The 14,777-nt window shown below is 53.4% G+C and overlaps 1 protein-coding gene across 3 annotated transcripts in view; it reads right to left on the reverse strand.

The window, feature by feature from the left end:
• Positions 1-14,777, reverse strand: part of EPHB2 (EPH receptor B2) — a 175,975-nt gene that overhangs the window by 109,708 nt on the left and 51,490 nt on the right. For all 3 annotated transcript variants that reach the window (XM_074377220.1, XM_074377218.1, XM_074377219.1), the window contains exons 2-3: positions 5,630-5,694; positions 1,895-2,579 (exon numbers count right to left, since the gene is read on the reverse strand). In XM_074377220.1, the coding sequence (XP_074233321.1) occupies positions 1,895-2,579; positions 5,630-5,694 (750 nt within the window). The remainder of the gene's footprint in view (positions 1-1,894; positions 2,580-5,629; positions 5,695-14,777) is intronic.

The following is a 14,777-nucleotide window of genomic DNA, read 5'->3' on the forward strand; positions in this document are numbered from 1 at the left end:
CCTGTCTCAGCCCTGCCATCTCCCAAGGCTGTGCACTTTCACACTCAAGAATAGAAAACCAGATTTGCTGTCTTCCCCAAGAAACCAGCCTTTTCTCCCAATTTCCCCATTTCTTTTCTAAGAGCATGGCTGCCTTGTAAGTTGAAATTCCTGGTTCCCTCTGATTTCTCCCACTCCTCCCTTTCCAAACTGTCTCTCCCATGTCTCATCTGATTCACTGTCAAAACATCCCTTGATTTACCAACTGCCTCTTCCCCAGCACTGTGGATGCCCAGCCCAGGCTTCCACTATCTCCTAAGATCACTACTTCCCTACAAGTCACTGCTCCTGTCTCTTACACCCCCATTTAATCCTCCCAGGGATCCTTAAAATGCTGCCTCCAGGGCTGGAGGGAGGAGCCACGGAGATGGTGGATGGGACAGAATGTTATAAAGGCAAGGATCATTGCAACTATCCTAGGCTAAACTTTAATTGGCTCTTCAAGGCCCCTGGAATAGGGTCCAAACTCTTCACCTGGCATTTGGCACACCCCAGGATTCAAATCCAATCAGGAAGGCAAGAGGAAGTGTTACAAGGAGGCTTCAAGTCTCCTGTATCACCACCATCGCCATCCCAGCTCACATGACAGAGAACCTGTGCCATGCTGGGCTCGTTGCATAGCATCTCATTTAGTTAACACCTATTAAGCTCTTACTGTATAACAGAAGCCTTAATAAGTGCTTTACATGTCTTAAGGTCTTGAATCCTCACAACCAACCTATGAAAGAGGGTCTCACATTCCGCTCAGGACAACCAGCTTATAACGGGCAGGGCTGGGATTTGAACCCAGGTCTGTCTACCTTCACAGCTGTCTCACCACCACGCAGTACCTCTTACAAACTTCTTAAGCTTTGTGATTCTTTGCCAAAATCAAACACCACCTGTACTATCGTTTACTTAACATTTTTCCTTAAATTAACCTAAGGGGCATAGCGGTTAAGAGGGTGGTTTGGAATCACATCACCTGGGTAAGACTCCTGGCTCCTCCACTTCCTCGCTGTATGAGCTCTCTGAGCTGCAATCTCTTCCCATAAAATAGCAGTCTCCCTCATAGGTTCTTATGAGGATTAAATGAGTTAGATGTACCTATAAAGTGCTCAGCACGTGGTAAAAATGGTAGTCAGGAGGCCTGGTTCATGGTGGGGATGCGCTCCCCCATCTCCTTGATTTGGAAGTAACCACATCACTTGCTTCGGCCACTGAAATGTGCACAGGAGTGATGTGTGAGCCATTCCAGGGGGAAGTTTGAGAGTCCATATACAGTCTGTCACACTTGCTCCTTCCTTCTGCCCCGCTGATCACAATATTCCAAACGGTGGCTCCTCCATCTGCTTGGCTCCCAGAGGGAGGAATCCTAAGCTGACTCATGATGGGCATGTAGCATTAAGTGAGAAATAAACTTTTATTGTTTTGTCACTTCAGCATGGCCTGGCCTATACTGACTGATACAGCAAGAGCTCAATAAATATTATCTCATAAATGTTATTTACTGTGACTTACACATTTTCTTAAAAAGGAAACTATATCATTTTTGTAAATGAAGAAATAAAGTGCCACCTACCACCACTAATAAAAAATAATTAAGATGAGAACCTTTATCCTCATACCAACTAAAATCAGTGTGCACAACCCTGCAGTACGTACACATCCCGCCATTCCAGAAGTGTTGTTCAATGTCTCCCTCTAAGAAGCTGAACCACGGCTGTAGATTTGGAAACCCTGGCCACAGAGTGCCTCACGGTCAGCTCCAGGCCTCTGCCCTGACCAGCCTGATCTCCCAGCTGCTAGGCTCAAGCCCACAGCCGATTCCAACGCCATATACTTGCAGGGGCACCTGCCCCGCTGTGGCTCTTACCTCGGCAAATGGTGCCATTCTCCACGGCCTCGAAGCCCGCTTTGCACATGCAGCGCCCTATGGGCACCAGCCACTCGCCGTCCCCGTTACAGTAGAGCTTGATGGGCACGTCCACCTCCTCAGCGTTGGCGATGCAGCTACCCCGGGCAGCCACCAGCGATGTACTCTCAGCCCCCGACAGTGTCTCCTGGAAGATGGCACCGTTCTGGATGATGCGGGGGCACTTGCGGTAGAAGACGCGCACGGCGATGAGGGACATGCAGCCGCCGTAGTCCTGGAAGGCCAGGTAGAAGCCGCTGCGGGACACAGGCCCGAAGCTCCGCACCTCGGTGTTTATCTTCATGACCCGGCCACCGAGGTCCACCTGGGAGAAGCTCTCATCGGCAGCAATGGTATCCACCTTCACCCACGGGTTCTCCATCCAGTTGGGGAAGGTCTTGGTGGCCGAGTCGAAGTCAGCCTCATAGTAATAGAGGTTGAAAGTCTCCTTGCAGGAGCCGGGCACACTGGGGATGCTGCTGCAGTCACGCACTGAGAACTTCATCTCCACGTGGATGCGATGGGCGCCGCGGCGCCGGATGAACTTGGTCCGTAGCCAGTTGTTCTGGCTTGACTCAAACACATTGCACACCTGGTATGTGCGGATGGTGTTCATGTTCTCATCGTAGCCACTCACCTCTTCCCACTGTGGGGGGAATGCTGGTCAGTGGGGGAGGGAGGGGCTTGGCCCCAGGGACCGCCCTGTCTAAGAGGGGAGGCCCGGATCCTGCCATAGGGAATCCTCCAGTCCAATGGGAGGAGAAGGACTCCTACCATGGGGGGCCTCCTTGTCCAATGGGGGGGGGGGGCACAGAATCTTCCTTAGGGGTCCTCAAGTCTGATGATGAAGACATGATCTCTACCATTGGAGAACTCCAAGCTGAAGGGGAGTCATGGCCTTGGACCTGAGGAATTCCCTAGTCTGAGAGGGAGACTCGCCAATCTGATGGGAAGGGCACACACCCTGCTCTTGGTTCTCTGACTCAATACGGGAGAAGTGACCCTTACCCCGAGGGGTAACCAGTCTGATAAAGGAGACATAGCCCTTGCTTCTGGGAAGCTCCCACCTGGAAGGGCAACCAGGGAGAGGCCCACCCTGTCTAAGAGCAGACAGCGCTTGTGCCTGGGGAGCTACCTGTCTGATGGGGCAGACAGGAGTTCCCTGCTGGGAGTTCCCTGTCTGACCATGGAGACAGAGTCCTTGCCCTCAGAGGCTCCCAGGCCAGTGGAAGAAGAGCCCTCGCCCCGTCACAGGAAGGCAGGGCCTTTCCCTGAGACAGCACCTCTGTTCCGGGGCCTCAGTGGCTAGGTCGGTGCTGGAGGGAGACCTTCCCCGCTGCCTGCCTGCGGCAGGTACTTTGGCACCTCACGGGCCCCGGCCTGGGCTCTCCCACACTCAGCTGTGATTCCCAAGCCCCACTGCTGGAGGGGGCCGTGCAGGGCCATGGAAAGCTGGCAAGGAAGGGCACAGGCCATGTTTCCTTCACAGACACGCACAAGTCAAGCTCACGCGCAGGCTGAGCCTTTGTTCACACTTTGTGCCCCCGTCCTTCCTTCTGGAACCTCTTGCAGTGGGGCTCTCCCTCCGGCTGCAGTGTTTGTGTTCACCAGCTCTCCCTTGGGCCTTCGGGGACAATCTGCCTGGATGAGTGCTGAGCACTCCTGGCCCTCTTGTTTGGGTCTCCCGAGTGGGACTGAGAGCTTGTTGAAGGCAGCCACTCATCCCCTCCTTCCCCTGTACCCCTCTTGGTGTTGGGCTGGCTTCACCTGGGGTAGACCCAAGAAGGGGAGACTCAAGAGAGCCCCAACAGCAGGATGCCCCCGTCACCTGTGCCGGTGGGTACCGTTAGCAGGATCTCATTTCTCTGTCATGATTATCACATGTGGAGTAGTTATCCCCACTTTACAGATGAGGGAGTAGAGACCAGAGAGGTGAGGTTACCTGACCCAGGTCACACAGACCCAGACCCATTCACGTGTTTGCCCTGCTGTCTCAAAACACTAGGACCCAGCATAGGCCCAGGGCTCCTGGGTTTTGTCCCAGCTCTGCTAACTTGATGTGTAGCGCTAGGCAAGTCACCTCCCTTCTCTGGGCCTCTATTTTCCCAACTGCCAAATGTGACTGGTGGAGGGGAGGGCAAGTGGTAGGAGAGGTGTCACCCTCAAGTGGGTGTTCTTTGTCCTTTTGCCTCCCTTAGATTCTCTGGGCCACGCCTGCACAGGGTGGGGCAGTGGCCGCCAGCTTGGGGAGAGATGATGCTGTGCGGGGCGAATGGATACAGGGAAGGCGGAGCCGGTCCACCCGCTACTTCACTGGCAGCGCTGAAGCTCCCTACATTGCATTTAATTTTTTTTTTTTTGGTGGCACCATGTGACAAAGTCAGCCCCTTGTTACAATCACTGCTCTTCTTCAGAACTTAATTAGAGCACTTAATTAGAGCGCGCTGCCTTTCTCCCCTCTCTCTAATTAACACGCGGGGGCCCTGCAGCCCAAACACCCCAAATAATTGCGTCCGGGGCCCTGCAGCCCAGCCTGGCCTCATTACTGGCAGGGAGGGGCTGTGGGCCCAGCCGCCTTCGCAGATGGAAAATTAGTGACAAGAAAGAGCCACAGAAAGAGGTCTGACCCTGCGGCCTTGCCTATTGAGAGCACAGGCCTGAGGGGGTGGAAGGATGCAGCTCCTTGGGGCAGCAGCTGGGTCCCAGGGGAGGAGCCATGATAGGGGGAAAGGGAGGAATGGGCGGTGGGAGCCCAGACCCCTCCCCAGAGATCAGGGGGATGAGGAAGGGATGCTATTAGAACTGATGACGGTGATGGTGATGGTGACAGTTACTACAGCTACTCATTATGGGGAGCCCACTCACATCAGGCACTTTGCAGAAGAGCCTCACAACAGTCCTGTGAGGAAGACACTATTATCACCATTTTAGAGATGAAGAAACTAAAGCTCAGATAGGTTAGGGAACTAGCCCCAAATCACACAGCTGGGGAGTAGCAGAATTGGGACACAATTTCAAGTGTCTGATCCCATAGCCTGTGTGTAAGTCCTGGGCTGGTTGCTGCGGGAAGAAAGAGGAATCTCAAATTGTGCCTGATCTTGTTCTTGGGAAGCTCACAGCCTACGTGGGCTCAGACCACTGGACCCAAAGAAGTGTGGTGATAAGAGCTCGGGAAGCGGGAGCCTCGTGTGATGGGGACCCAGAAAGAGGACCCAGAGGACTAGGTCACAGCCCTGGATACAAACCTGAGCCTCATCACTTACAAGCTATGGGGTCCCTCGCAGGCAGCTACCGCTCTCTGAGCCTCAGTCTCTCACTTGTAAAATGGAGGTAATTCTTCCCCACAGGACTGGAGATGATGCGTGTAAAAGTGCTTTGATACAGTATCCGACACATAGCGGGTGCTCGGGAAATCACAATTCACTTTCCTCATCTGTAAAACGGGGGTACTGCAAGTACCCACTTCTCAGCCTCGCCTTTAGAATTCTATGGGATGAAGGCTGAAAGCATCCAGCATGTTGTCATGGTAACTGGCACTCCATCAATGGGAGGGGACCAGCAGTAGGGGCACTGAGAAGTCGGGTCCTGGGACCTGAGGGAGGGAAAGGGGCTGGAATGCGAGGGGGCATCCAGGCCCTGCGGTGGAACCCGAGGCACCGTGGGGGACCAGGCACAGTCTGAGGACCGCTGACTCACCCCTGACGGAGGATGCACAATCCAGCCCAGCTCCGCTGTCGCCGTGGTTGAGTCCATCAGTGTTTCTGTGGGGAAAGTAAAGAGTCACCGATGAGCTGCCCTCCCAGCACTGTGAATCACCCCAAGAACCGACCCCTTGAGGGCCTTCTTTACAGAGTGCCACTTACTCCCATACGTCCAAACAATCATCTGACCTTACAGACTACCCTCCCTGTAGGTCCTGCCTCTCACTCCATCACCCCACACATCCCCACACTCCAGCCAAGCATCTGATTCTGTTCCTCTAGGCTCCACCCCTAAAGGCCCAGCTCCAGCCCTTCTACGAATGGTCACATCCCACCCTCCCAGCCAGTCCTGTCCTAGGTATTGCTCCTTTGCTCCTTCACTGGTTGGGAAGGGTCCTAACCTGGGGTCTCCTGGATAGACTTCAGAAAGTCCTCAAGGAAATTTCAAATTTTTACTTCAAACTTAGGGTTCTGTTCACTTTTCAGCTTGCGTCAAATTTTCAAAACCTTACAGGGGCCTCCCTTGGGTCCCGGCCAAGCTGCATCAGTTACCTCACGTTGGCCCTCTGGCCCGCGCGTCCGGGATACATTTCCCCCTTCCCCAGGAACTTAGAATTCTTCACCTTGTCCTCATCCCTAGGCCCCTTTCCCCAGGGCTCAGCCAACTCCACCCCTAGGATAGGGCCCTGGAGGTGGAGGGGTGTTGGAGGTGAGCATTGTGCCCAGGGGGGCTAGTCCGTCACCTGCCCTCTGGGGGTTCAGGAAATTCAGATCAGCTCTGAACCAGCCAGGGCCCCACGTGCTTCCCCTCATTCCAGCAGCTGGAAGAAAGGAGCCACACGGCCAGTGACAAAGGAGACCCACAGGGCCAGAGAGATCCCCATTCACCCCTAGATCAGGCTCAGCACTCCTCCTCTCTACCCCTGCCCTGCCACAGGGGATTCCAAATGCTTTTGAACTGAATTGCAGTGCATTGAGCAGACTCAAACTGCTCACACATTCAATCAACAAATACACCCTGATGTCCATTATGTACCAAGCTCTGTGCTGGGTACCCTGAGGGAGAAAATTTGAATAGCAAGGCTCTACTATGGAGCAGTTCACAGTGTGGTAGTGGAGATGAAATGTAAATAAAATAGTTGTGAGAGAGTAGACAGAGAGACCTAGGAGGCCACGGTTGGACCTTCCACACCACCTAGATCAGCGAGAGTAAGTGAGAGGCATGCTTGCTACTAGGCTCCAATTCTGTGCCCAGGACAGACATCACTAATCAATCCCCACACTCTGTGGCTGCACAGTGCTCCAGGAAACTAGCATGTACCATTTGAGATGCTATCCCTGGTCTAGCCTTACTGCCTCATTTTGGACATAGGGCAACTGAGGCACAGAGGGGGAAGAGACTTCCTAAAGATCACACTGGAGTTGGTGGCAGAGTGGGAGGTGTGCGTCTTCTGCCTCCCACCTCATAAACTTCTAGACACTTAGGTTGATGGCCTGGGCTGCACGGACAGGGGCGAGGAGAGTGGAGGCAGGATGCACAGTGTTCAGGCCGCTGTGAAGGTCGAAATGGGAGTGACAAGGTCTTGAACTAGGACAGGGGCAGTGTGGATGGGAGGGTGGGGCAGAAGGATGCACTGAGCCAGAGGTGACCCCAGTCAGACGCACAAGATGACAAGAGAGGATGCGGCAGTGTCCCCATGACCGCCTGTGGCTTGTGTTTGTGGTCACTGTGTCCCTTTGCACTGGGGGCTGGTGAGGGGGGAGGAGGGTGCCAGGGACGGTGGAGTCCAGTGCCAAGGACGTCTTTTTGATGGCAAATTGGAGGGAAGTTCTATTGTGCTGCTTTGGAGCTGAAAAAAGGGTTCCTTTTCACACTCCGAATGCTACAGATTTTTCTTCCTGGAGAGAACAAGGGCTGAACTTTTAACCTGTTTTCTCTCATCGGCCTCAGCCAGAGACGCGCCAAGCCGGGCTCTCTGCCTGGGCCCGAGGAACAGCTGCTGGGAGCTGTGTGGAACAAGGGAGAGAGGAGACTGTTTGGGACCAGAAAAAGGTTGGGTGGGGGAGGCAAGCCCGCCAAGCAGGTGGCCCCACCCCTTGGCTGGATTCTTGGGCTGACCCAGAGGCCAAGCACTAGAGGATTCCACGGCCCAGAGGAGGGGCTGTGAACTGACATCCTCATCGCTGGGGTGGAAACTCAGGCCCGGGGAGGGCAAATGACTTGCCAAAAGTCAAACACTAAAAGCTGGTGCTCAAACTCTGGGCTCGTAGGGAGCTCAGGTGGGGGCTTCCACTGCTCCCCTCCCCTCTGCCTCCCACCACATCTGGAACCAGCAAGGGGAGGATCTCAGAAGGACTGGAATCAATGGGCTGGCTGGTTCACAGACAGGAACGGGCTAGAGGGAAGGTCAAGACTGCAAGTCTCCTGGGAAGGATGCAGAGGCCGGCGCCTCCCATGTTCCCTTCTCACCAAGCCAGTCCGGGGCTCTGTCTGCAAGCCCGCCTTTGTGAAAGCTGTTACCCCTGGGGCCATGGCAGGAGGGAACCCCGAGGGCTCTTCCCATAACTTCTCTTTGGCCTTTTGCCTTTCAATGTTTATACCTCCTTCCACCCTCCCCAAAAAAAGCAGGTAAGCAGAGCAGATCAGCTAGGGTGGGGAGATCAGAGAGACTTCAACGCCAGTACCCGCTCTGCCACCTGCTTGCCCTGTAACCTTGGACCCGCAAGCTTTCTAAGCCTCAGTTTCCTCACCCGGAGAATGGCCATAATACCCTCCAAGGGTGGACAGAAGGACTAAACGAGGGGGGAGGTCAATTAGCTTGCAGCCCAGCACAAAGTGGACCCTCAGTAAGTGGCAGCTATTCTTTCTTAGATCAGGCGTGGTGTTTTCGGCTGACCCAGGGCCCACACACACTTCCCTTTGGGCTCATTAGGTGGCCCCTGCAAGTGAAGGAGTCCAAGCATCTCCCTCTACATCCCAGATAGTGCCTGTCAACACCTGACAAGCATCAGCCTCTCACTCAAGGGCCACAGCCTCTGTGGGGCTCCCCCTTGTCCATCTGATGCTGCTCTCCTGGGATGCCCTGGTTTCCCCTTTGTTCCTCTCAAACCAAGCACCAAAGTCAAACTCAGTTTCCCAGGGAATCTGGAGTCAGAAGTTCTTGCCTCAGGAACCTGGGTGGGTTCAGAAAGCCAAGCCCTATTTCCATCACCAGTGCTTCTTTCCTCCCCATAACATCCCAGACTTCTCCCCTCTGATCCCCCAAATCCACAGAGGGAGAGAACTCATGTTCGCTGAGACAGAGACCCTGTCTATTAGGAGCCAGAGACCCTCACACGCATTCTTACAAGATGCCAAGAGATAGTTGATACTGTTCCATTTCATAGATGGGAAAACTGAGGCTTACAAAGGCTTAGGAACTTGCCCGAGGTCACACATCTATTCCATTCACAAGCTGGGCTCTAGCTGCACAGGCTGTTTGTACTCTCATCCCTGGACCTCTCCGACACTGTTCCTTCTGATCCTTCCCCCCTTCACACCTTCTTTACCTGACCCAAGACCTGGCACAGGGCTTAGCACTTAGTCGAAGGCGAAATCCCCTTCCCTCACCTGAAAACTGTAGGCCTTGGACACATGCTAGTGTCCTGCTCCATCAGGACGACTCTCGTGACTTCAGCTGTTTCCACCTACAGGCTGTACTATTATTTAATTACCAAATTTCTTCTGACTCTTTTTTTTTTTCCTTAAGTGCATTTTAAAGAGGAAAAAGTTAGCATTATTATAAATGGGAAACCAATATCACTTGCCATAAAAGGAAAGAAATAAACATAAGACCATTACAATTAAAAATGTTCACCCCTAACATCCCTTCACCTGCCACACTTTGGGGGGCCCTAGGCGCCACCAAGTTGCCTCTGAAGTGCTGGAAATGCCCGCCTCCCCGCCCTCACTGTGACAACGACAATCTTGTACACAGATAATCAATCACCACACGACGTGACAAAGACTGCAACAGGGATGTGTGTGGGTACTGAGCGTGATGGGAACCGGGCGTGGAAGGAGCGGAAGACAACGCCCAGTTAAGGGGCGGCTTCCTGGAGGACGTGACACGGATAGAAGCTTGAAGAGTGAGTTAGAAGGGAGTCAGGAGAGGGTGAGTGGGAGGGGCGTGCTAGGCAGAAGGCAGAAGGCAAAGGGATGTAGGGGACAATAGCATGGCTGGTGGGAATTGATGTGAGTGAAGGTGGGCCGGGCAGTGGGGGGAGCTGAGGGCCGATCTAGAGAGTGGGAGCAGAGGCAGCCCAGGAAAGGTCGGCGGCTCTCTGAGGTCCCCCTGCTGGGTCACACCCACCTGCTCACATCCTTGCCAGCCCCCAGGTACCACCCACCCCCTACCCTGCCTTTCACTTGCCTCCAGGCACTCTTACCCCAGTTAATCCTGGAAATGCCCAGTACCCAAACCCTGGATGCTTAAAGTGACCATTTGAACAACCCTAATGGAAAGATGAGGAAACTGAGGCTACGTGGACAAGATGCTTAGCATCCAGGTGAAAGCTGGAAACAGGGCCTCCAGTCACCAGCCGGGAGTGCCTTTCTTGGTGGGAAAACAGGATCTGGGCCCTGGTGAGCGGCTTTGGCCCTCGCCCCACTGCGCCCGCACTCCCTCTGCTTCCTGGAGACTGCACAGAAGAAAGCAATCAGGAGGCCCCGATCACACAGGCTGGGGAGGCTCGAGACCCCTCTGGCTATGTGTGAATGAGCAGTGCGCATTTCAGAAATATTTGAGCTAAAAGAGGAGACACACTGAAGTCGTTAACGCTGGGCCAACAGGAAGGTGGCTGCGAGGGGCCCTGTTTTCAGGCAGGGGCGAGTGGTCACCCTCTGCTCCCCAGTCTACCCCTGGTCAGCTGTCTGACCCCTTCTTGGGCCATACTCCTCTAGGGTCACAGACACTGTCGACACTAATGACAGTAGGTGAGAGTTTCAAAGACATGAGGAGGAACTTTCATTAAGCACCTACTATGTGCCAGGCGTTGAGCTGGGCACTGTAAATACAGTTTCAGGCTCATGGTAACTTGGGGGCTACATTCTATTAACCCCATTTTATAGACACGGAAACTAAAGTCAGAGAGGCGAAGCAGCCTGCACAAGGGCACAGTGCAGGGCTGGGATTTGAACCCACATCGGTCCCATTCTTCACTGTGTTATTTTTAGGATTCTTCAGCAATAGGCTTAAAACACACACACAGATACCAGGACTTTCTGTATTCTCACCCTCTGTGTGGGCCTGTGTAAGGATAGGAAAGGAAAGAGGGGAGGGCAGCAGGGAAATGGGGCACACACTGCCTAGGCTAGAACCTTGGCTCTGGCACTCTCTAGTGTGTGCAAGCCCATACACCTCTCTGGGCCTCAGTTTCCCCATCTGTAAAATGGGTCATGTGAGAATTAAGTGACATTGTGTAGGTGAGTCCTGTTGTTCTGCCATCTCCCAGGGCCCTCATTCTAGGGGAGCTCTGTGTCTGCCTCTTTCACCACTGTAACCCTAGCACTGAGAACTGGTCCTGATACACAGTAGATGTATCTGATCTCCACGTGGTAGCTGGGTGATGGCTCTAAAGCCCATGTCTGATCATGTCTTAATGCCTTTCAGAGCTCCCACTGCCAGCAGGACAAAGTCCTGGTTCCTCAACAGTGCATTCCACACCCCTGCTGACTGGGCCGGCCAATCACCTTCCAGCCGTGTCCAGCCGCCCTGAATTTCCTTCTGCTTGCAAAAGGCACTGCTTCCTTGCGCCTTGGTGATCGACCATTCCCAATTTTTCTGCTTGGAATGTCTGGCCCTTCCAACTTTGTAGCCTGGCTAACTTCCCTTCCAAAACTTAACTCAAAGGCTCTTTCTTCTTGGCATCTCTCCCTGAGTTCTCCTGGGTTAAGTAACAAGATCAGGGTCATTCAACGAACATTCCTCTACCTAATGTGTGCAAGGCCCTGTGCTGAGCCTGGGGGACCTGGAAACATTCCGCCCGACCTTCCCTCAAGGAGCTTCCAGACTAGTGCCCGAGACGAGAGCTTTCTATAGGGAGAGGCAGAGTAAAACGGCTGGGATGGGAGCCAGGAAACCCAGGGGAAGAAAGGATTAGCTTTGACCAGGGAATTAGCAAAGGCGTCTCAGAGGAGGTGGCATTCGAGCTGGAAGAAGAGGGGAAGCGCATGCTGTGTAAAGGGCACAGCAGAATCAAAGGCACAGAGGTATGAAACTTCAGGAGCAGTTTGAGCAACAGTAAAATCTGAGGAATGGTTCTCACTCGTGGGCTCTGGGCTGAGGGTTTAGCACTCATTATCTCATTTCATCATACTATTTATAAAAAGGTACTTTATTTAATTTCCCTTTATAGATGGCAAACTAAAGTTAGGAGAGATTGTTCAAGGTTTTCATGGCCAGGAAGTGGGGGAGCTACGTCTACCTTGCACCAAAGCCCATATTCTTAACCACAGCACCATGCTGGAGTTTCTGTCTCAAGGGGTGGGAACAAAATGCTTGGTGGAAGGATCTGGTAGCTCAGGATGGGGGCCAGACCTGTAGGGCCTTGAATGTGGGGCTAAGGAGTCTGGATCTTGTCCCAAAGGCAATGGGGAGCTATGGAGGATTCCTGAGGAGGGTGGTGACATGGCCTGTCCTGACAACATGGTCTATCCTGAAGATGGACAGACACTGCCTAGCTGTTCCCCAGGGTCTTTGCTCCAGACTGACCAGCATACCACAGCCCAGGCAGCCAATTCAGATGGCACGTGACCCAAGCAGTGGATGCTGTTCTCTCTGAACCCTTCCCAGCAGCTCCAGCTGCTCCCTGTTGGGGCTAATGAGGCTAAGCTGACTTGAACACAGGCTCGTCTACCCCAGCAAGGCCTGGTGAGATGCTAGCCACAGCTGGGAGGCCAGAGGCGGGCCATCAATGGCTGGGAATTAGAGCATTCATTCCATGGTCCATATTAGAAATTCTAAGAGAAGGCAACAGTCAGGAATCAGGAGATAAAGTTCAAGGGTGATGAAAAACTGGGTAATTTGGAAAAGTCATTTCATCTCCCTGAGCCTCAGTCTCTTCATCTGTAAAATGGGGATCATAAAATCCTTGCTCTGTGTAATTCACAGGGTTGCTCTGAGGATCCAAGGAGGTACTGGGTGCAAAGGGTCTTTATAACACGCAAAGCCTGGGCCATACAAAGGCAACAGCGAGCATCACCGGACTCATGGAGGACGACGGTGGACGTGTCATCTACACTGTCTCACTGACATCCCAGAACAAATTATGGGGAAGCCAAGGCTTGCAGAGATCAAGGTCCTCCCCAAGGCCACCCAGTCAGTAAGGGGCAGGGCAGGATCTGTCTGGTCTGACCTCAGAAACCACCAGGCTATGCTGCCTCATAAACGGGAGGGGAAAAAAATCCGAGCTTTCCTGTACCATGCCCTCAGTGCCAGGCCCTGAGCAATCATTCTGCACACCCCGCAAGGCTGGCACTGTTACCCCCATTGCACAGATGAGGAAACCGAGTTCGGAAAGGCTAAGAGACCTGCCCAAAGTCACACAGCCAAAAAGAAGCAAAGCTGGATTTGAACCACCAGCCCAACTGGGTTTCCCATGGCCACTTCTCTGAAAACCAGATGAGGATCAGCGGATAAGAGGGTCTTGGGGTCACTGGCTCAAAGCAAGCAAGGGATGGCAATGCGAGAGCAACCCTGGGCCAGCTCCGGGAAGGCTATGGACTTTCTAGGGCGAAATCTGCCAACAGGCAGCGTGATGTTTTTCCAGCTCGGCCCCCTACTCTGCCCTCAGGCTCATGGAAAAGGGACCCAGCTAATGTAAAATCCTTCTGCCCGACGACTCTTGCAGCACATGCCCCTCCTTGTTCTCCTGCAGCTTGGGGGCCCTTCTCTGCCTCGGTTGCCTGCCTGGAGCCTGCTCTTGTTTTCTCAGGCCAGGGTGGAGGAGTCCCCGCGACGCCGGCTGCTCTGCTCTGTCCCCCCGCCTGCCCGCTGCTGGCCTGGGCATCCGCCAGCGCTGGCTGCCGGCTGAAACCCAATCCTCTGGGCCAGCCGGGGTGCTCGCTAACAGCGGGCCGCATTGTGCGGCCAGGGCTTCGGGAGAGTTTGGATTCGCTGCTTGGGGACCCACTTAACCTCTGCAAAGGACAGGATGATGGATGGGGGTCTGGGAAGGGGTTGCTGGGGGGTGGGGTGGGTGGTAAATGAACACCAGGGCTTTCTGGGGAAGGGAAAGAAGGGAGGCAGGGACGGGAACAGCCCTCACACACGAGAGCTCTGTTAGTCCTCACGACAATCCTGAGGATGCCTGGCACTGTTACTGGTCCCATTTTATAGACTCTGAGAGGCTAGGTGACTTGGCCAAGGTCACACAGCAATTTAGAAATTGAACTCAAGTCTATTGCCCTTGAGCCTTCCTGACACACTCTAGGCTAACTCACACAGCTAACATTTGTCCAGTGTTTTTTAATTTTTAAAGCTCTTTTACCTAAATGAATCCACTGACCCTTCCCATCTATTAAGTAGGTAATAAAAATATAATGATGGCAGCTGGCATTACTGAGTACCTACTGTGTGCCAGGTGCTGTGCTGAGAACTTTTGGAATTTATCTTGTGAGATCCTAACAGCGACTGATTAGTGGGGAACATTTGTCATGGCCATTTTTAAAGAAGAGGAGAAGCACTCAGAAAGGCAGTTACTTCTGGGACCCCCCTCAGGTGGCTAAGGGAGGCAGGAGCCCAGGCACCCCAGCTGTTTACAGTCAGCACCCTTACTGAGTGGTTGTTAAATATTTTTTACCTCCCCTCTGCCCACTGGATAGAGCTCTCACTCTGAAGTTCAGGACTCAAGGTTCTTCCTTCTCCCTGCAACTTTTCTCGCCCTCCTGACCTGCCTAGGACTCTCATACACATCCTTTAAGACCCATCTCAGATGTCACCCCCTCCTAGAAGTCTTTCTGATGATCCTAGCACTGGGGCTCCCACAGTCCTATGTGTCTCTCATTGTCACCCTTGTCACCCTGTCCTGTGACTCTCTATTCATCAGCCCAACTGGACTCTGAGCACTTTGTGGGCAGGACTGAGTCTGGATCACTGTGGTAG

The sequence above is a fragment of the Camelus bactrianus genome, chromosome 13 (assembly GCF_048773025.1).
Source record: "Camelus bactrianus isolate YW-2024 breed Bactrian camel chromosome 13, ASM4877302v1, whole genome shotgun sequence".
NCBI lineage: Eukaryota > Metazoa > Chordata > Mammalia > Artiodactyla > Camelidae > Camelus > Camelus bactrianus.